Here is a 22,126-nt window from a genome sequence, read left to right as displayed (position 1 = left end):
TTTGATTAATATTCACATGAAAATCTGTCGCCAATTGGAAGGAAACCTAGCTAACGACAATGATTCTAATACTTTCATTTCTATGCCTGGAAACAGAGGAAGTGAATGCACTGAACATGTACGGAATCATTCAATTCACTGTCTATCATTCTTTCTAGACTCTAGCTCAGTCAAAACAGCAGTAAAAAAAGAAAAAAATTAAACATATTTTTTGGTTGTAGTCCCAGACAAAATTACCTGATTCATGTCTGGGACTACAACAACAAAAAAATCTTTTTTTTAATACATCTGAAAAAATGTCTAAACCTGTTTTCACTTCGTCATTATGGGGTATTGTGTGTAGATTGATTAAGAAAAAATATAATTTAATCCATTTTAGAACAAGGTTGTTTACGTAACAAAACGTGGGAAAGGGGAAGGGGTCTGAATACTTTCCAAAAGCACTATCAGTACACTCGTAACAACCTAAGCATTAAGAAACTTCTATTAAATCAAATAAGTCTCATGTATCAAAATAGCAATACATTTTTATATTGTCTAAATTCTACAGTTGTTGTCCCCCAGGTAAAAACGGTCTTAATAATTAATGATCTGCTTAACGTTGATAGATTTTAGGATTTTGAGTAAACCCTCTTGCTTCGCCTCTTCCTCTCTGGCCATGTCTGTGTGGGTGGACTTTATAATGCTGGTGGACAGAAAGCATTGTAACCTACATCTGAGTCGCTTTTCGATCTGAGCTATTACATTGGTCAGCGTAGCTTCAATTGGGTTAATTTATGTAAGCTTTGTAAATCTAAATGCTTTTACAATACATCATCCTCATCTGGAAACGTAAGCAAATAAGAGTTGGGTCACGTTGTACTCAGTTTTGATAAAATGATGAGATGGGTACAGTCAGTTTCCTTGCCGTTGTCCTTGTTTTGAAATGACTGTAGAATTTCATTTTCTTCAATACTATTGTGCATAGTGCATGTTAAATATTTTGACATATTTCTTCTCTCTACAGCTGGGGATGCCCCAATCAAACATACATCTTTTTAAATATTGACTGGTGAGTGTTTACGCTATCTACTCTTATCTAATAGAGTGTTAAATAAAAGAGAAGCGTATCCAGACCTAATAATATCAATATTACCCGGTAACAATACATCGAGACACACTCACTTAGAGAGGAAACAGCAGAACAATGTGGTTCTGACCCAAATATTGGCCGCCATTTTCCAGTTATTTCCCAACAATTCTAGATGTTGAATTGGCACAAACAGCCACCGGAACCCAGCAGTTGGTTGCTATAACACACCACGATGACTGCAAGCAACAGGACAGCAATCCACTGCTTTAAGCTGTTCGCCTTTTCTGAAGCCTTGTCAGATGTTTGTAGTGGTTTCATGTCTCAACCCTACACCAGTGTCCCTAAATCCACTCTCATACTAGGGTACCATCCTGAACAGAAACATTGTCCTAAGTTTGGGAAAACTCCTGGACAATGTATTGTTTTCAGGGACTCTTTAATCCAACATCAAGCACAACCAATTAGTTATTCTCTACACACCACTGATGGCTAGTCATTCTCTGGACATGATTCAAGTATCTCTCTTCATCTCAATCTCCAGTTGTAAACTAACACACAGCTTTTCCCCCCACCAGGTCTCCCATAATGTGGGTKGAACGAAGTCTTTTAATATGGCCGTTACAGGTGAAATTTCTGCCAACAAATTCTCTTCATAATTTATTCAAATGTAGTTGTTTGCTAACTACTGTATACATGGGCACTATGAAATTACTACTGTTTGTTGTTTATTTTCTCAGTTAACCTGCTTCCCAATAATTTTTTATAAGACTCGATGAAAACAAGGTGCTTGATTCTATTTCTTCAACAGGTGTCTGTMGCAGTTATCTGTCTTTTTGAAACTATTCTATTGACTTACCTGAGTTACAAGGTAAGTACCATCCCACTCCATAGGATGTCACTCAGTCTTAGGAAACATTCATTGTAATGTCTACTCTACAGTATGTATATCTATATATAAAGTCAATAGATTGTGAAACAGATTAACTGTGTTTTGTTTTTAAATGTAACCTTTATTTAACTAGGCAAGACAGTTAAGAACAAATTATTATTTACAATAACGACCTACTGGGGGCAGAACAACAGATTTTTACCTTGTCAGCTCGGGGATTCGATCCAGCAACCTTTCGGTTACTGGCCCAACACGCTAACCATTAGGCTACCTGCTGCCCCAAAAGGAAGCAGAAGATAAACCCCAAAAAGGGCTAAAAGAGATACAAAGGAAGAAACATGACTGCTCTCTACTTTGTCCTCAGGGCAACATTTGGGAGCAGATAKTTCGGTTGACGTTTATCCTGGAGATGGTGAACACAGTGCCTTTCCTGCTCACCGTAAGAGTTAACACACTCGAACAGGGCCTAGGATCAGATTTTCCTTTCAAATAATAATTAAGGGGGGGGGGGGAACTGATCCTAGATCAGCACTCCCACTCTGAGACAGGAATATGGGCCCTGGACTCTAGCAAAACACAATGCTATGGCAGGGCTATTATGGTCTCCTCCCATAGTCACAGCTAATGATGAACACGGCTGAATTCTAACTTGTATGGGGTTTTAACTGGGATTTTAAGATGTTTTAAGTCACATCATATACTGTACGTGCCTACAAACTCCTAGTAGTATGTTTTGTCCCCGAGAGAATCATGACCAGAGTCTCCCCAGCTAACACAGCTACATTGCTGAAACATTGTGATAACCTATCTCTTTGTATCTGGCAACATTGTCAGGAACGTTTTGGGCTTCTATAGATGGGATAGCCTATAACGATCTCTGTGCTCTTTCAGATCATGTGGCTCCCTCTGCGGAACCTTTTCATCCCAGTGTTCCTGAACTGCTGGTTGGCCAAGCATGCCTTGGAGAATATGATTGTGAGTGTTAACATGCCTCAACTCAGATACGGCTGAATCAGCATGTCGTGATAGTGCTACTGCCTCTGGACCACACATTACATCTGGAGGCAGTGGTTCGATCCCTGCCACTGCTCTATCCCTCTGTTCTGTCTCCCCATCTCAACTATGTGTACCTACCTTATTTAGCAATGAAATATTTGAAAAAAAATCCTTTACAAAAATAGAGGTAAGAGGTTTACCATCCATAACCTCCCCCCCCTAGAATGACCTGCATCGTGCCATACAGCGAACACAGTCTGCCATCTTCAACCAGGTGCTCATCCTCATCTCCACCCTCTTCTGCCTCATATTCACTTGGTGAGTGTGTGGGTGCCTGCTTGAATGTGTGTGCACTGGTAGATTGCAGTCTGCATCCCAAACATGGGCACTTCGAAAACCAATTTTAAATTAAGCAAACAATTCGTTTCAGAAATGACGATAAACAACAACAAAAAAGATGTTAGCACTTAGACTGAGAGGACATGCTAAATTGCTAACTCAATAAGTGGATGGAGGAGGCAAAGCACCCTGCTTTGGACCATCTCTCCCTCTCCCACATCCAATAGGATTTTACGGGGTCAGCCCAGATTGAATTGCTGGCCATTATCTGCGGTTTTCCACCTCAGAGCTTCAAGCACTTACAGTCATTTGCCACTAATGCACCACGTCTGACATCATATTTCTGGGTTACCAAGTGTACAGCTCTGGGACCTATTTTCTCCAGTGCACTCTGTGTAAATGGCATTACAATGTCAATTACCTCGGAACAATTCCCTCAATATCTGGCTTCCTGTTGACTGCCACAAGACCATTAATGTAATGTGTGCGATGCCACAAAAGCAAGGTAGTGGCAGCAATTACTACTAGATCCTGTAAAATGTATTTTTAAGGAAAGTTGAAGGCAAATATTCCAAAGAACCTACCCTGCACTCAACAGGCAGTATTTCACTGTGTTTATTCACATTGCATAGAACATTAAATATCCCACTGGGCACAGATGTCAATTCAACGTCTATCCACATTGGTTCAACGTAATTTTGTTGAAATTACGTTAAAAAAACATTGACTGAACTAGTGTGTGCCCAGTGGGATCATGGTTTATTTTGTTTTTAAGGTATAATGCTAGCACGACGTTGCCGTTGCTTTTCGTGATGGTAATAGAATGATGTCACAATACTGAATTGGTTTGTTATTGGTCAATAGACAGCTAGTCAGTAGACAGTTAGTCGAATGACCAGATGGAAGTGAAATGGAAGGACAGTGATTAGCTATGTTATCTAAGGTAGGGGTCCCCAATTTAGGGGCAACATTTCGTGTAGGGGCGTTGGACCTTCCTTGATTTGAGGGTTAAAAAAAAAGATATATTTTTTACAATTTGCAATTGTTAATACCTAAAACATTCATCTGCTATGCTTTAGGCTAGAAACAAGTGGTAAAATGCCCGCGGACGACTCGACTCTGATGCACATGGGAATATCTTTGGTTTGTCTCTATGGCTTTCAGAAGCTGAGCTACAACCTAAAGTTGAGATGTCAAACAAATTGGACTTTGCTTGGGAAGTAATCTTATACAATGTGTGAATCTGATCTTTCTAATGTGAAATAAAGTCATCCCATATGAAAAAAAACGGTATATTAAAAGTCATATGTAGCACATTTGCGTCTTTGCTCAAATGCATGTAATGCCTTAAAATGTATTCTGAGGACTTTATTAGTCATGAATGTGTCTGTTTTTTATGGACGTGTTTTTCTTTCTGCTTGCATTTTGTATTTACAGTACCTTTGGAAAGTTCAGACCCCTTGACTTTTTCCACATTTTGTTACATTACAGCCTTATTCTAATATGGATTCAATAAAAAACAATTCCTCTGCAATCTATACACACTACCCCACAATGACGAAGTGAAAACAGGTTTTCAGACATTTTTGCACATTTATAAAAAATGTACAGAAATACCTTATTTACATAAGTATTCAGACCCTTTGCTATGAGACTCGAAATTGAGCTCAGGTGCATCCTGTTTCCATTGCTTATCGTTGAGATGTTTCTACAACTTGATRGGAGTCTACCTGTCGTAAATTCAACTGATTGGACATGATTTGGAATGGACACACCTGTCTTTATAAGGTCCCACAGTTGACAGTGCATGTCAGAGCAAAAACCAAGCCCTGAGGTCGAAGGAATTGTCCTTGAATCTCTGAGACAGGATTGTGTCGAGGAACAGATCTGGGGAAGGGTACCAAAAAATGTCTGTAGCATTGAAGGTCCCCAAGAACACAGTGGCCTCCATCATTCTTAAATGGAAAAAGTCCAACAGGACAATGACCCTAAGAACACAGCCAAGACAATGCTGGAGTTGCTTCGGGATAAGTCTTTGAATGTCCATGAGTCCATGCACTTTGTCATGGAAATTCAGTACTGAGAGAGACTTGGTCATTTCTTCAAACAACTATCTTTATTTAATAGTGATTCATTATTGCAATAATGAGTCTGGTCGTCCCCACACCCTTGAGTGTTGTACCGAGTAACCTAACCTTTATACAAATGCAGAGTACTATATATAGCGGACATTAACAATGCTCAATCATGGTTGGTTCAACGCGCCTCTTGCAGACCAAGGGGCCTCATAAGCCACTCTGGGTTCATCCTGTCATTATCTGCACGTGGGTTGTTGTCTTAACCCCACCCTCGCTTAGTTTCCCAGATGCGAGGATGATTTTGAGACAATGAGGGATTGTTCTACTCCTAAGCTTTCTCTAGTAAAACACATTCTTGTCTATAAGATGCWGTCTTTAACTKATTTGTAAGCTCAAGCCATRTCCAGTGACCATACTGTARGCCCAAATTAGCTGCAGGGAACGAGAATGGAGCCCATGAAAACACAGACACTAGTAGGACAGAAATCTCTTACTATTAGTTAAATATGAATTGTTAAACATTAATATCAAATAGATCAGTTAAATACAGTTGAAGTCYGAAGTTTACATACACTTAGGTTGGAGTCATTAAAACTATTTTTTAACCACTCCACAAATTTGTTGTTACAACCAAATTTGTTGTTCACAACCATTAAACACMAACTGTTTTAAAGTCACCARTGGCATCATGGTGAAATCCCTGAGCAGTTTCCTTCCTTTTCGGCAACTGAGTTAGGAAGGGCTCCTGTATCCCCCCCAAAATAATCTACAGTTGAAGTCGGAAGTTTACATACACTTAGGTTGGAGTCATTAAAACTTGTTTTTCAACCACTCCACAAATTCTTTGTTAACAAACTATAGTTTTGGCAAGTTGGTTAGGACATCTACTTTGTGCATGACACAAGTAATTTTTCCAACAATTGTTTACAGACAGATTATTTCACTTATAATTCACTGTACCACAATTCCAGTGGGTCAGAAGTTCAAACACTAAATTGACTGTGCCTTTTAACAGCTTGGAAAATTCCAGAAAATGATGTCATGGCTTTAGAAGCTTCTAATAGGCTAATTGACATACTTTTTGTCAATTGGAGGTGTACCTGTGGATGTATTTCAAGGCCTACCTTCAAACTCTCTTTGCTTGACATCATGGGAAAATCAAAAGAAACCAGCCAAGACCTCAGAAAAGAAATTGTAGACCTCCACAAGTCTGGTTCATCCTTGGGAGCAATTTCCAAAAGCCTGAAGGCACCACGTTCATCTGTACAAACAATCGTACTCAAGTATAAACACCATGGGACAACGCAGCTGTCATACCGCTCAGGAAGGAGATGCGTTCTGTCTCTGAGAGATGCACGTACTTTGGTGCAAAAAGTGAAAATCAATCCCAGAACAGCAGCAAAGGCCCTTGTGAAGATGCTGGAGGAAACAGATACAAAAGTATCTATATCCACAGTAAAACGAGTCCTATATCGACATAACCTGAAAGGCCGCTCAGCAAGGAAGAAGCCACTGCTCCAAAACCGCCATAAAAAAGCCAGACTACAGTTTGCAACTGCACATGGGAACAAAGATCATACTTTTTGTAGAAATGTCCTCTGGTCTGATGAAACAGAAATATAACTGTTTGGCTATAATGACCATTGTTATGTTTGGAGGAAAAAGTGGGAGGCTTGCAAGCCGAAGAACACCATCCCAACTGTGAAGCACGGGGGTGGCAGCATCATGTTGTAGGGGTGCTTTGCTGCAGGAGGGACTGGTGCACTTCACAAAATAGATGGCTTCACGAGGAAGTAAAATTATGTAGATATATTGAAGCTACATCTCAAGACATCAGTCAGGAAGTTAAAGCTTGGTCGCAAATGAGTTTTCCAAATGAACAATGGCCTCAAGCATACTTCAAAAGTTGTGGCAAAATGGGTTAAAAAGTCAAGGTATTGGAGTGGCCATCACAAAGCRCTTACCTCAATCTTATAGAAAATCTGTGGGCAGAACTGAAAAAGCGTGTGTGAGGAGGAATGGGCCAAAATTCACCCAACTTATTGTGGGAAGCTTGTGGAAGGCTTCCCAAAACGTTTGACCCTGCTGGTGATAGGGAAGTCAGGCGCAGGAGAGTGAACTTGGTATAAACGGAGCCGTTTAATAAATATTCAAAAAACTCCGGAAACCAAAATATACAAAATAAAATAAGAGGGTGKAAAACCCGTCGCACACCAGAACATACAACATACACCAATACATACAACAAACAATCACCGACAAGGACATGAGGGGAAACAGAGGGTTAAATACACAACATGTAATTGATGGGATTGGAACCAGGTGTGATGGAAGACAAGACAAAACCAATGGAAAATGAAAAATGGATCAGTGATGGCTAGAAGGTCGGTGACGTCGACCGCCGAACACCGCCCGAACAAGGAGAGGGACCGACTTCGGTGGAAGTCGTGACAGACCCAAGTTAAACAATTTAAAGGCAATGCTTGCAAATACTAATTGAGTGTATGTAAACGTCTGACCCACTGATGAAAGAAATAAAAGCCGAAATAAATCATTCTCTCTACTATTATTCTGACATTTCACATTCTTAAAATAAAGTGGGGATCCTAACTGACCTAAAACAGGGAATTTTTACTAGGATTAAATGTCAGAAATTGTGAAAAACTGAGTTTAAATGTATTTGGCTAAGGTGTATGTAAACTTCCGACTTCAACTGTACATACTGTTTCTACCACAACTGTCAACTGTGGGACCTTATATAGACAGCTGTGTMCCTTTCCAAATCATGTCCAATCAATTGAATTTACCACAGGTGGACTCTTATCATGTTGTAGAAACATCTCAAGGATGATCAATGGAAACAGGATTCACCTGGCTCAATTTCGAGTCTCATTGCAAAGGGTCTGAATACTTATGTAAATAAGGTATTTGTGTTTTTTTATTTGTAATACCTTTGCAAAAATGTCTGAACCTGTTTTCACTCTGTCATTCTGGAGTATTGTGTGTAGTTTGATGAGAAGTAAAAAACATTATAATCAATTTAAAAATAAGTCTGTAACGTAACAACATGTGGGAAAAGTCAAGGGGTATGAATACTTTCCCGAATGCCATATTCCATAATATATTTTGGAATGTATTTCAAATCTATTAAATATACAGTACCTGTCAAAAGTTTGAACACCTACTCATTGAATGTTTTTTCTTTATTTTTACTATTTTCTACATTGTAGAATAATAGTGAAGGGATCAAAATTATGAAATAACATTTATGATAACATATAGTAACCAAAAAAAGTGTTAAACAAATCAAAATATATGTTATATTTGAGATTCTTCAAAGGAGCCACGCTTTGCCTTGATGACAGCTTTTCACACTCATGGCGTTCTCTCAACCAGCATCATGAGGTAGTCACCTGGAATYCATTTCAATTAACAGGTGTGCCATGTTAAAGTTAATTTGAGGAATTTCTTTCATTTTTAATGCGTTTGAAGAAATCAGTTATGTTGTGACATGGTAGGGCAGGTATACAGATGATAGCCCTGTTTGGTAAAAGACCAAGTACATATTAATGCAAGAACAGCTCAAATAATCAAAGAGAAACGACAGTCCATCATTACTTTAAGACGTGAAGGTCAGTCAATTCGGAAAATTTCAAGTTTCATCAAGTGCAGTCGCAAAAACCATCAAGGGCTATGATGAATCTGGCTCTCATGAGGACCYCCACAGGAAAGGAAGACCCAGAGTTACCTCTGCTGCAGAGGATAAGGGGAGGCAGGTAGCCTAGTGGTTAGAGCGTTGGGCCAGTAACCGAAAGGTTGATGGATTGAATCCCCAAGGTGACAAGGTAAATATCTGTCGTTCTGCCCCTGAACAAGGCAGTTAACCCACTGTTCCTAGGCTGTAATTGTAAATAAGAATTTGTTCTTAACTGACTTGCCTAGCTAAATAAAAAAAAGTTCATTAGASTTAACTGCACCTCAGATTGCAGCCCAAATAAATACATCACAGAGTTCAAGTAACAGACACATTTCAACATCAACTGTTCAAAGGAGTCTGTGTGGATCTGGCCTTCATGGTCGAAATGCTGCAAAGAAACCACTACTAAAGGACACCAATAATAAGAGACTTGCTTGGGCCAAGAAACATAAGCAAAGGACATTAGACCGGTGGAAATCTGTCCTTTGGTCTGATGAGTCCAAATTTTAGATTTTTAGTTCCAACCACTTTGTCCTTGTGAGATGCAGAGTAGGTGAACGGATGTTCTCCGCATGTGTGGTTCCCACCGTGAAGCATGGAGGAGGTGGTGTGATGGTGTGGGGGTGCATTACTGGTGACACTGTCGCTGATTTATTTAGAATTCAAGGCACACTTAACCAGCATGGCTACCACAGCATTTTGCAGTGATATGCCYTKCCATCTGGTTTGTGCTTAGTGGGACTATCACCTCCAGGCTGTGTAAGGGCTATTTCACCAAGGAGAGTGATGGAGTGCTGAATCAGATGACCTGGCCTCCATAATCACTCGACCTCAACCTAATTYAGATGGTTTGGGATGAGTTGGACCGCAGAGTGAAGGAAAAGCAGCCAACAAGTGCTCAGCATACGTGGGAACTCCTTCAAGACTATTGGAAAATCATTCCAGGTGAAGCTGGTTGAGAGAATGCCAAGAGTGTGCAAAGTTGTCATCAAGGCAAAGGGTGGCTACTTTGAAGAATCTAAAAATATATGTTGATTTGTTCAACACTTTTTAGGTTACTATATGATTCCATATGTGTTATTTCATAGTTTTGATGTCTTCACTATTATTCTTCAATGTAGAAAGTAGTAAAATAAAGAAAATCCCTGGAATGAGTAGGTAATGGCCTTGGGGTAATGGCCGCTAAGTGATCTCAGTTCTGCCTTTTGCTGCCCTGCCCATAATGTGTGTGTGTTGTGTGTGTGTGTGTGTGTGTGTGTGTGTGTGTGTGTGTGTGTGTGTGTGTGTGTGTGTGTGTGTGTGTGTGTGTGTGTGTGTGCGTGTGCGAACGTAATGTTTTTTTCGCTGTCCCTCTATGATCATAAAGTGATACTCATGATGATGGTCACACAAGCACGTGCGTACACACCCTTGTCTGGTAGTCCGTCAGTTATCAGTTCTCAAAACAACATATATGTTATAGATGATATTTAGATGTATTTAAAAAGATATTAAATGAAATCATGTTGAGACACACTAATGTCTGTGTAGACAGAATATTCCTCTTAAGGTCTGTTTGTCCTGGCTGGTAAATGCAGGTTTACTGGAATGACGACATTGCTCCATGTAACCGTTCCTCTAAAAAATAAGAATTGAACACACTCTTTCAGTTGGCCAAGTTTTACTAATCGATGTATTGGACCAGTGGGATCACAGGTTAAGCTACTTCCAATGTCAATACATGACTGACCACAACATTCAACAAAAAACCTGATAGGATGGATACTATGTATTCATTCAAGAATTGAAAAAAATACGTTTCCATAATATGCAGAGCATTTTTGTTAATAAATACATCCTCAGATATATTTGAGGGCATACAGTATATCGATCATCATTAACAATAAAAAAATCGAAACAAATCACATTAATTTGGTCACAAACAGATGGTTAGCAGATGTTAATGCGAGTGTAGCGAAATGCTTGTGCTTCTAGTTCCGACAGTGCAGTAATATCTAACAAGTAATCTAACAATTCCACAACAACTCCCTAATACACACCAATCTAGTAAAGGGATGGAATAACTATATGTACATATAAATATATCGATGAGCGATATATGTTACAAAGAGATTTCAGGATATACGCCTGGCTTTGGGGAGTTCAGTTGAAAGTCTTGTAGGTTTATGTTTCTTCTCGACTAAAACCTTATGGGCCGGTTTCCCGGAGACAGATTAAGTTTAGTCCCGGTCCAAAAGGCTCAATGAGAATTTCAATTGAAAGTGCTTTTTAGTCAAGGAGTAACAGTAACAACTGTCCAGAAAACTGGCCCTATGTGCAGAACCAATAGTTTTTCTTGACCATCTGCCTTAGTTAAAGGTTAAAGGACGCAGTGTTTTTCCTGGTTTGGTCATGTGGTCTGGGAAAAGTCTTGGCCCTACTTCATATGTTTCAGTGTAGACACCAAAGGCTGATTTCCCCAACACAGACTAAGTCTAGTCCTGGACTAAAACACAAACTCAATGTAGAAACTCAAATGAAAATCCTTAAAAATCAAAGACTTGGCTTAATCTGTGTCTGGTAAACTGTCCCCAAATGATGCAATGACACCACTCCCTTCACAACCTGTGTGTTACTGCTTCCCTGTATCCCTGGTAGTATCTGTGGAATCCAGCACTTGGAGCGGGCGGGCAAGAATCTGACGTTGTTCGACTCCTGGTACTTCTGTGTTGTCACGTTCTCCACAGTGGGTTACGGCGACGTCACGCCCAACGTGTGGCCCTCCAAGCTGCTGGTGATCATCATGATCTCAGTGGCCCTTGTGGTGCTGCCCATTCAGGTGAGAGAGTTGGACAAAAACACACACACACACATTGCACCGCACATACAGACAGACACACACAAAATTACCACACTATTTGCTAAAGGGAAATCATCTGGACTAATGTCTGGACATCTAGGAAATGCCACATCGATAGAACACATGTGAGTAGGGAGTCAGCTGAACTAGACGGTGCATAATCATGCTCGGGGCATTGTAGAGGCATTGGTAGGCCAAAAGTATCCCTACTGCTGCTGTTCTGCCATTCTCCCTGTAAACATATTGCCTCAATGAAGACAACAACATTTACTGTGGCCTTTTTTATGGACACAATTTCAATGTTCTGTTGAACCAGCTTTTTTCTAGTACTAGTCCAGGAGACCCAAAGGGTTTGCAGGCTTTTGTACCAGCTAGCTGGAATAACACACCTGACTTGATGATTACTTGACTGTACGAATCCGGCGTGTTGGTACTGGGCTGGAGAAAATAATAGCTCAATAGGACCAGCATGGAAGAACACAGCGATTAAAAGATAAATGCTTTACTCTATATTACGAAATGTGTCGGATTGGGTGAACTGTAAGCATTTAGCCATGCATTTAGCCTATTGGATTGATTTGAGCATTTGTTTTGCACAACATGAGCAGTATTAGTAAGGTGTGCCTGTGCTGGGCCCTATTGGTCAGTTTGAGCAGCTGGCCTACCTGTGGATGGAGAGACAGAAGTCGGGGGGGAACTACAGCCGTCACCGCGCCCAGACGGAGAAACATGTGGTGCTGTGTGTCAGCTCCCTCAAGATAGACCTCCTGATGGACTTCCTCAATGAGTTCTACGCCCACCCCGGGCTGCAGGTGTGTGTGTGTGTTGGTATGTGCGTGCATGCATGCATGTGGGTGGGTGGGTGATTGAGTTGGTGTGTGCGTGTGTGTATGCTTGGGTCTTGTTCATTCAGGCGCATAACAGGAAAGGTTTTAAAACACTTGGCAACAGAAATGTGCATTACTTATTGGACAAGTCCAGGTAGTCCCTCCCTGTTTAAGTCCGTTTTCGTCTATTTGGTGTCGAATGAACACGACCCAGGCTGTTCCTCTGTGTTCCTCCCCATTCAGGACTACTACGTCATCATCCTGTGTCCGACAGAGATGGACCCCCAGGTTCGGCGGGTCCTCCACATCCCCCTATGGTCCCAGCGTGTCATCTACCTCCAGGGTTCAGCCCTCAAAGACCAGGATCTCATACGGGCCAAGTGAGTCATCAACACTAAGGGCTGCGTCTCATTCCGCTAAAATAGTTTCCTCTCTTTGGATCTTTGGTCTCCTTTCCTTCAACTGCACTGATGTGGAAGAGCTGGACTGGTAAAAAACAATAGTGAATAGGCAATAGGCATCCACCATATTGCTTTCCTTTCACCTCTCCTATGTTTAAGATGAGTGTGGGTAGGTATACAGTTGGAGAGGAGATGAGAGGAAGCCACTGTAGAGTATTGAGATGTTACCACTTAGTATTGAATGGCTGTCCTTCTTTTCCAGACTGGACAATGCCGAGGCTTGTTTCATCCTAAGCAGTCGCTGTGAGGTGGACCGCACTGCCGCAGTACGTACACTTGCTAATAGAGAGACCAGCCCACTGGCCTAAGGAGTGACCAGCCCACCAGGCATTTGTCCAAACTATCAGAACTCAGCATAAGACCCAGATGCAGACAGCGAGAGTCACAGATGTTTATTGACCCAAAACAGGGGGCAGGCAAAAGACAGGTCTAAGGCAGGCAGAGGTCCGTAATCCAGGGCAGAGTCAATAAGGTACAGAACAGCAGGCAGGCTCGGGGTCAGGACAGGCAGAGGATCGTAAATGGGTCAGAGTCAGGCAGGTACAGAACAGCAGGCAGGCTCGGGGTCAGGACAGGCAGAAGTTCATAAACAGGTCAGAGTCAGGCAGGTACAGAATGGCAGGTAGGCTCGGGGTCAGGGCAGGCAGAATGGTCAGAACTGGGGAAACTAGGGAACAGAACTTGAGCAAGCAGGGAGATGGGAAAACGCACTGGTAGGCCCTGACAAGATGAACTGGCATCAGACAGAGAACACAGGTATAAATACACTGGGGATAATGAGGAAGATGGGTGACACCTGGAGAGGGGTGGAGACAAGCACAAAGACAGATGAAACAGATCAGGGTGTGACACAGACTTTTTGTGTTAGATTGAGGTTAAATTCATATTTTGTTCATTGCTGAATATTCGTAAACAAAACTTGCTGATACCCAAGGCATTTTAGCTAGTGTACAGTAATATTATTAGATCATTTTAGTTTCGGCTAGTCTGGTTATTAAAAGTACAGATTTTTCCTCTATTTGCCCACACATGTAGACCATTTGTATGTTGTTCTCTCTGGCAGAGTTCAGTCAGAACTATACTTCTAGTGAGTGTAGGGTATATAAACTGAAAGAAATACATGAAGTGGCTTGTAAGACCAGGCTAGAGTGGAGTTGTATTCACATCCACTTCCTTATGTCTGAAACACAGGCTTCCAGGGAGAAGAATTTTGGGCTTCACCATGTACAGTGGCGTGTCGTCCGCATAGCAGTGAAAGTTAACATTATGTTTCCGAATGACATCACCAATAGGTAGGATATATATAGTGAAAACAATAGTGGTCCTAAAACGGAGCCTTGAGGAACACCAACATTTACAGTTGATTTGTCAGAGTACAAACCATCTACAGAGACAAACTGATATCTTTCTGACAGATAAGATCTAAACCAGTCCAGAACTTGTCTGTGTAGACCAATTTGGGTTTCCAATCTCACCAAAATAATGTGGTGATCGATGGTATCAAAAGCAACACAAAGGTTTAGGAGCACGAGGACAGATGCAGAGCCTCGGTCTGACGCCATTAAAAGATAATTTACCACCTTCACTAGTGCAGTCTCAGTGCTATGATGGGGTCTAAAACCAGACTGAATTGTTTTGTATACATTGTTTGTCTTCAGGAAGGCAGTGAGTTGCTGCGCAACAGCTTTTTCAAAATGTTTTGAGAGGAATGGGAGATTCGATATAGGCCGATAGTTTTTTTTATATTTTCTGGGTCAAGGTTTGTCTTTTTTAAGAGAGGCTTTATTACTGCCACTTTTAGTGAGTTTGGTATACATCCAGTGGATAGAGAGACGTTTATTATGTGCAACATAGGAGGGGCAAGCACAGGAAGCAGCTCTTTCAGTAGTTTAGTTGGAATAGTGTCCAGTATGCAGCTTGAAGATTTAGAGGCCATGATTATTTTCATCAATGTGACAAGAGATATAGTATTAAAAAACTTGAGTGTCTCCCTTGATCCGAGGTCCTGGCAGAGTTGTGCAGACTCAGGACAACTGAGCTTTGGAAGAATACACAGATTTAAAGAGGAGTCCATAATTTGCTTTCTAATGATCATGATCTTTTTGTCAAAGATATTCATGAATTTATCACTGCCGAAGTGAAAGACATCCTCTCTTGGGGAATGCTGCTTTTTAGTTAGCTTTGCAACAGTATCAAAAAGAAATGTTGGATTGTTCTTATTTTCCTCAATTAAGTTGGAAAAATAGGATGATCGAGCAGCAGTGAGGGCTCTTCGATACAGCACGGTACTGTCTTTCCAAGCTAGTCGGAAGACTTCCAGTTTGGTGTGGCGCCATTTCCTTTCCAATTTTCTGGAAGTTTGCTTCAGAGGTCGGGTATTTTCTGTATACCAGGGAGCTAGTTTCTTATGACAAATGTTTTTTGTTTTAGGGGTGTGACTGCATCTAAGGTATTACGCAAGGTTAAATTGAGTTCCTCAGTTAGGTGGTTAACTGATTTTTGTACTCTGACGTCCTTGGGTAGGTGGAGGGAGTCTGGAAGGGCATCTAGGAATCTTTAGGTTGTCTGAGAATCTATAGCTCGGCTTTTGATGATCCTTGGTTGGGGTCTGAGCAGATCATTTGTTGCGATTGCAAACGTAATAAAATGGTGGTCCGGGATTATGAGGAAAAACATTAAGTTCCACAACATTTATTCCATGGGACAAAACTAGGTCCAGAGTATGACTGTGGCAGTGAGTAGGTCCGGAGACATGTTGGACAAACCCCACTGAGTCGATGATGGCTCCGAAAGCCTTTTGGAGTGGGTCTGAGGACTTTTCCATGTGAATATTAAAGTAAATAAAATTGAAATTATCTGCCATGACTACAAGGTCCGATAGGAATTCAGGGAACTCAGTGAGGAATGCTGTTTATGGCCCAGGAGGTCTGTAAACAGTAGCTATAAAAAGTGATTGAGTAGGCTGCATAGATTTCATGACTAGAAACTCAAAACACGAAAACGCAGTCGTTTTTTTTTTGTAAATTGAAATTTGCTATCGTAAATGTTAGCAACACCTCTGGCTTTGCGGGATGTGCGGGGGATATGGTCACTAGTGTAACCAAGAGGTGAGGCCTCATTTAACACAGTAAATTCATCAGGCTTAAGCCATGTTTCAGTCAGGCCAATCACATCAAGATTATGATCAGTGATTAGTTCATTGACTATAATTCCCTTGGAAGTGAGGGATATAACATTAAGTAGCTCTATTTTGAGATGAGATATCACAATCTCTTTCAATAATGACAGGAACGGAGGAGGTCTTTATTCCAGTGAAATTGCTAAGGCGAACACCGCCATGTTTAGTTTTGCCCAACCTAGGTCGAGGCACGGACACGGTCTCAATGGAGATAGCTGAGCTGACTACACTGACTGTGCTAGTGGCAGACTCCACTAAGCTGACAGGCTGGCTAACAGCCTGCTGCCTGGCCGGCACCCTATCTGATTGTGGAGCTAGGGGAGTTAGAGCCCTGTCTATGTTCGTAGATAAGATGAGAGCACCCCTCCAGCTAGGATGTAGTCTGTCACTACTCAGCCGGCCAGGCTTGGTCCTGTTTGTGGGTGAGTCCCAGAAAGAGGGCCAATTATCTATACATTTTATATTTTGGGAGGGGCAGAAAACAGTTTTCAACCAGCGATTGAGTTGTGAGACTTTGCTCATCACTCCCCCTAACTGGGTGAGGGCCAGAGACAATTACTCAATGCAGACACATCTTTCTAGCTGATTTACACGCTGAAGCTATGTTGAGCTTGGTGACCTCTGACTGTTTCATCTTAACATCGTTGGTGCCGACGTGGATAACAATATCCCTATACTCTCTACACTCGCCAGTTTTAGCTTTAGCCAGCACCATCTTCAGATTAGCCTTAACGTCGGTAGCCCTGCCCCCTGGTAAACAGTGTATGATCACTGGATGATTTGTTTTCAGTCTAATACTGCATGTAATGGAGTCGCCAATGACTAGGGTTTTCAATTTGTCAGAGCTAATGGTGGGAGGCTTCGATGTCTCAGACCCTCGGACTCCGACCCGTTGCTTAATGGGGAGAACCTGTTGAAAGTTTCTGTCGGCTGAATGAGCGACACCGTTTGAGCATTCCTACCAGAAGCCATGAGAAAATTGTCCGGCTGCGGGGACTGTGCGTGGGGATTTATACTACTATCTGTACTTATTGGTGGCACAGACACTGTTTCATCCTTTCCTACACTTAAATTACCCTTGCCTAACAATTGRGTCTGAAGCTGGGCTTGCAGCTATCGTCYCCATAAGGCAATCGTTCCCCTGTAAATTATGAGTACAGCGACTGCAATTAGAAGGCATAATGTTATTGTTACTACTTAGCTTTGGCTGGTGGAGGTCCTGACGAACCACGTCCAGATAAAGCGTCCGGGGTGAAAAAGTTGAATGGAAGAAGTCGAGCGAGGGAATAAATAAAAATATAAAACGGTAATTAAAAAATAAAAACCGTAAAGTTGGCAGGTAGCGAAGTAAGGTTAGCAACAAACCGCACAGCAGCACGTAAACAAGTCTACAAGTTGAAACATGCTGAAACATGAGGTGATGGCATCGAATGAATGGCATGACAATGGGCCTCAGGATCTTGTCACGGTATGTCTGTGCATTCAAATTGCCATCGATAAAATGCAATTGTGTTCATTGTCCGTAACTTATGCCTGCCTGCCCGTACCATAACCCCACCGTCACCATGGGGCACTCTGTTCACAATGTTGACATCAGCAAACCACTCTCCCACACGAGAGTCTGCCATCTGCACCGTACAGTTGAAACCGGGATTCATCTGTGAAGAGCACACTTCTCCAGCGTGCCAGTGGCCATTGAAAGTGAGCATTTCACCACTGAATTTGGTTACGACGCCGAACTGCAGTTAGGTCAAGACCCCGGTGAGGACAATGAGCATGCAGATGAGCTTCCCTGAGACAGTTTCTGACAGGTTGTGGAGAAATTCTTCGGTTGAGCACACCCACAGTTTCATCAGCTGTCCGGGTGGCTGGTCTSAGACGATCCCGCATGTGAAGTAGCCGGATGTGGAGGTCCTGGCCTGGTGTGGTTAATCGTGGTCTGCGGTTGTGAGGCTGGCTGAACTTACTTCTAAATTCTCTAAAARGATGTTGGAGGTGGCTTATGGTAGAGAAATTAACATTCAATTCTCTGGCAACAGCTCTGGTAGACATTCCTGCAGTCAGCATGGCAATTGCACGCTCACTCAACACTTGAGAAATCTGTGGCATTGTGTTCTTTGACAAAACGGCACATTCTAGAGTAGCCTTTTATTGTCCCCAGCACAAGGTGCACCTGTGTAAAGACCATGCTGTTTAATCAGCTTCTTGATATGCCGCACCTGTCAGGTTGATGGATTATCTTGGCAAAGGAGATATGCTCACTAACAGGTATGTAAACATATTTGTGCACAACATTTGAGAGAAATAAGCTTTTTGTGCGTATGGGAACATTTCTGTGATCTTTTATTCAGCTCTTTTATTTTCAGCTCATGAAACATGAGACCAACACATTTATATTTTTGTTCAGTATGAATCGAGAAACACATCCCAAAATGCTAACGAAATTAGCCCTTGARGATTTAATAGTACTATAAAACAAAGCAAAAACAAGTTTGGAGATTTGTATTACATATTTCAATAATCTAAAGTTTGAATTATTAAACAATTAAGTCGTTTAAACACTTGTTGGACAATAACTGTAAAAATGAAATGCCTTTTATGGTGTCTGATGGAAATGACATAAATCCAGTTAGTTACATGTTATGATAAAAAATAACAAAACACTTTTTTTATTATTATWWTTTTTTTCATTGTGTGATAGCTGAAACTTTAATATTAAGACAAATATTTGTGGGGGAAAAGTTGAGATGAGTACCGTCTTTCAAGAATCCCTGGGCTATATAAAAGCAACATTTCCTCTCAGCCTGTCAAAATGTGTAAAATCGAATGAGATTAGCTATAATAATGCACAATTTTTTCGAAACTGCGCTATGACACTGTTCTGAACATGTCATTATGAATAGATTCGCATTGAAGAATTCATGAAACCATGCCTCTAATTTCTGATACAGCATTTTATTCAGTTAAGTAGTGTTCAAGCTGTGCCTGATCTGACTGGTTATAGCYTGGTGGAGCTAAAATAAGTTTTATTGCAAATTGAGTTGAAAATACTATGATACACACCGGCAAGAGTATCACTTATAATAGGACTTATACAAGGTAGACAGAGGGACTTTGTATTGCACAAGCTTTGTATGACATCTGACATAAACATACCTCTAATAACAATAATAATAATAATAAATTGCATTTGTAGAGCGCTTTTCATTTATTTAAGTAAATTCCAAAGCTCTTTACATTAAAAGCAACCATTAAAAGAAAAAAGCTTTAATAAAAGAGTTAAAAACAATAGGCGAGAAATTAAAAGATAGCTAGTAGCACAGTACTATACAAGATGCACAAAATAATGAGGCTACAAGGACAAAACAATAGAACTTAAAACTAACGTATAAGACCAAAAAAAGACACCACAAAATGTAGCACAATTAGCGAAAGCCAGTTTGAAGAAGTATTTCTTGAGCTCAGACTTAAAGGGAGTGGTGGTCTGGGGCATGCGGAGGTGGAGCGTGAGCTCATTCCAGAGCCAAGGCCCGAGACCCCAGAATGCTTGGTCACCCATTGTTTTTAGGCGCAAATGTTATAACCACACTGCAGTGCATAAAGCAATGTAACTTTAAACTCTAACAAATGTTATGTGTTTTTGTTGTCTTGTTTTCCTCCAAGGACCATCAGACAATTCTGCGAGCTTGGGCTGTGAAGGATTTCGCTCCAAAGTGCCCCATTTATGTCCAGATTCTAAAGCCAGAGAATAAATTCCATGTGAAATTTGCAGGTAAAGACGYATGAATGTACTGTTAAGAAACATTTGTTTAGATGATATGGGACCTTGGCATAGATTTTTTGGGAATATCCTGAATTGTGGCCCCAATAATGGGTTAACCCTTCCTTCTCTAGTTTTGTATGTCTATTTTCTCTATGTATTCAGGTTAGTRTCATTGAGTCCCATCTCAGTAATACTCTTTTTAAAACGTAGTCAAATGTTATTATTCTCCTTTGCCTTAGATCACGTTGTGTGTGAGGAGGAATTCAAGTATGCCATGTTGGCCCTGAACTGCATCTGTCCAGCGACCTCCACCCTCATAACCCTACTGGTCCACACTTCACAGGGCCTGTAAGTACACAACCACCCTCCACCCTCATATCTAGTCAACACTTCAATGGTGTACACTCCATAAGATCTGCAAAGTACAGTAGGCAACCCACCAAGTCTCTACCCAAGTCTTTACTTAACCCATCAAGTCTTCGAAAGGAAGAAATGCTACAGACCCGCATGTGATACCTGTTCAATTGTCTGCAGCGAAAGCCTAAACTAAACCCAACTAAACGGTTACACTTCATATGAATACCCTCTTCATTACTCTATGTGCTTCAGGGAGGGGCAGCAGTCTCCAGAGCATTGGCACAGGACCTATGGCAAGTGTTCCGGGAACGAGGTTTACAACATCGCCATGAGAGACAGCGTCTTCTTCTCGGAATTCATGGGGAAAAGCTTCACCTACACCTCCTTCAAATCGCACAAGAAGTAAGTAGAAAACACCAATACATTTTAGGGGGGGGGGGGCCTAGGGTCAAGGGTCACAGATTTGCCATTAAACAAACCAACTGACAAATGAAGATATTTTCCTGTGATCCCAGATCTAATGGTTAGATTTACTGTGCTCTTTCATTTGTATCCATGGATGAGGACTGATATATGGGCTTAAATGCTCAAGAAACACTTTTCACCAACAAATGTTATTTTATTCATCACATGCTTCTTAAACAACAGGTGTAGACTAACAGTGAAATGCTTACTTATGGGCCCTTCCCAACAATGCAGAGAGAAAGAAAATAGAGAAATAATAGAAAAGTAATAATAAAAGTAATAATAAATACATAATGAGTAACGATAACTTGGCTATATACACGGGGTACCAGTACCGAATCGATGTGCAGGGGAACGAGGTATTTATAGATAGAGTTGAAGTCGGAAGGTTACATACACCTTAGCCTAATACATTTAAACTCAGTTTTCACAATTACTGACATTTAATCCAAGTAAAGTTTCCCTGTCTTAGGTCAGTTAGGATCACCACTTTATTTTAAGAATGTGAAATGTCAGAATAATAGTAGAGAGAATGATTTATTTCAGCTTTTGATTTCATGTCATTTAAAACACAATCCCAGTGGGTCAGAAGTTTACATACACTCAATTAGTATTTGGTAGCATTGCCTTTAAATTGTTTAACTTGGGTCAAACGTTTTGGGTAGCCTTCCACAAGCATCCCACAATAAGTTGGGTGAATTTTGGCCCATTCCTCCTGACAGAGCTGGTGTGTAACTGAGTCAGGTTGTAGGCCTCCTTGCTCGCACACGCTTTTTCAGTTCTGCCACAAATTTTCTATGGGATTGAGTCAGGGCTTGTGATGGCCACTCCAATACCTTGACTTTTTGCCATTTTTCCACAACTTTGAAGTATGGTTGGGTCATTGTCTATTTGGAAGACCCATTTGCAACCAAGCTTAACTTCCTGACTGATGTTTTGAGATGTTGCTTCAATATATCCACATAATTTTACTTCCTCATGATGCAATCTATTTGCAGCAAAGCATCCCCACAACATGATGCTGCCACCCCCGTGCTCCCCCTTTTTCCTTCAAACATAACGATGGTCATTATGGCCAAACAGTTCTATTTTTGTTTCATCAGACCAGAGGACATTTCTCCAAAAAGTACAATCTTTGTCCCCATGTGCAGTTGCAAACCGGAGT

General features: G+C 41.1%; 1 protein-coding gene across 1 annotated transcript in view; it reads left to right on the top strand.

Annotated features, from left to right (window-relative positions):
• LOC111956949 (potassium channel subfamily T member 2-like) overlaps positions 1 to 22,126 on the top strand; it is a 61,346-nt gene that overhangs the window by 2,913 nt on the left and 36,307 nt on the right. Inside the window, 13 exon segments of the mRNA XM_070436778.1 lie at positions 1,007 to 1,051; positions 1,648 to 1,696; positions 1,881 to 1,940; positions 2,326 to 2,400; positions 2,853 to 2,936; positions 3,181 to 3,275; positions 11,709 to 11,889; positions 12,558 to 12,722; positions 12,981 to 13,117; positions 13,401 to 13,476; positions 20,040 to 20,148; positions 20,379 to 20,487; positions 20,749 to 20,898. Coding sequence (XP_070292879.1) covers positions 1,007 to 1,051; positions 1,648 to 1,696; positions 1,881 to 1,940; positions 2,326 to 2,400; positions 2,853 to 2,936; positions 3,181 to 3,275; positions 11,709 to 11,889; positions 12,558 to 12,722; positions 12,981 to 13,117; positions 13,401 to 13,476; positions 20,040 to 20,148; positions 20,379 to 20,487; positions 20,749 to 20,898 — 1,335 coding nt within the window.

This window comes from Salvelinus sp. IW2-2015, linkage group LG32 (assembly GCF_002910315.2).
Source record: "Salvelinus sp. IW2-2015 linkage group LG32, ASM291031v2, whole genome shotgun sequence".
NCBI lineage: Eukaryota > Metazoa > Chordata > Actinopteri > Salmoniformes > Salmonidae > Salvelinus > Salvelinus sp. IW2-2015.
This window is presented reverse-complemented; position numbering and strand designations above follow the sequence as displayed.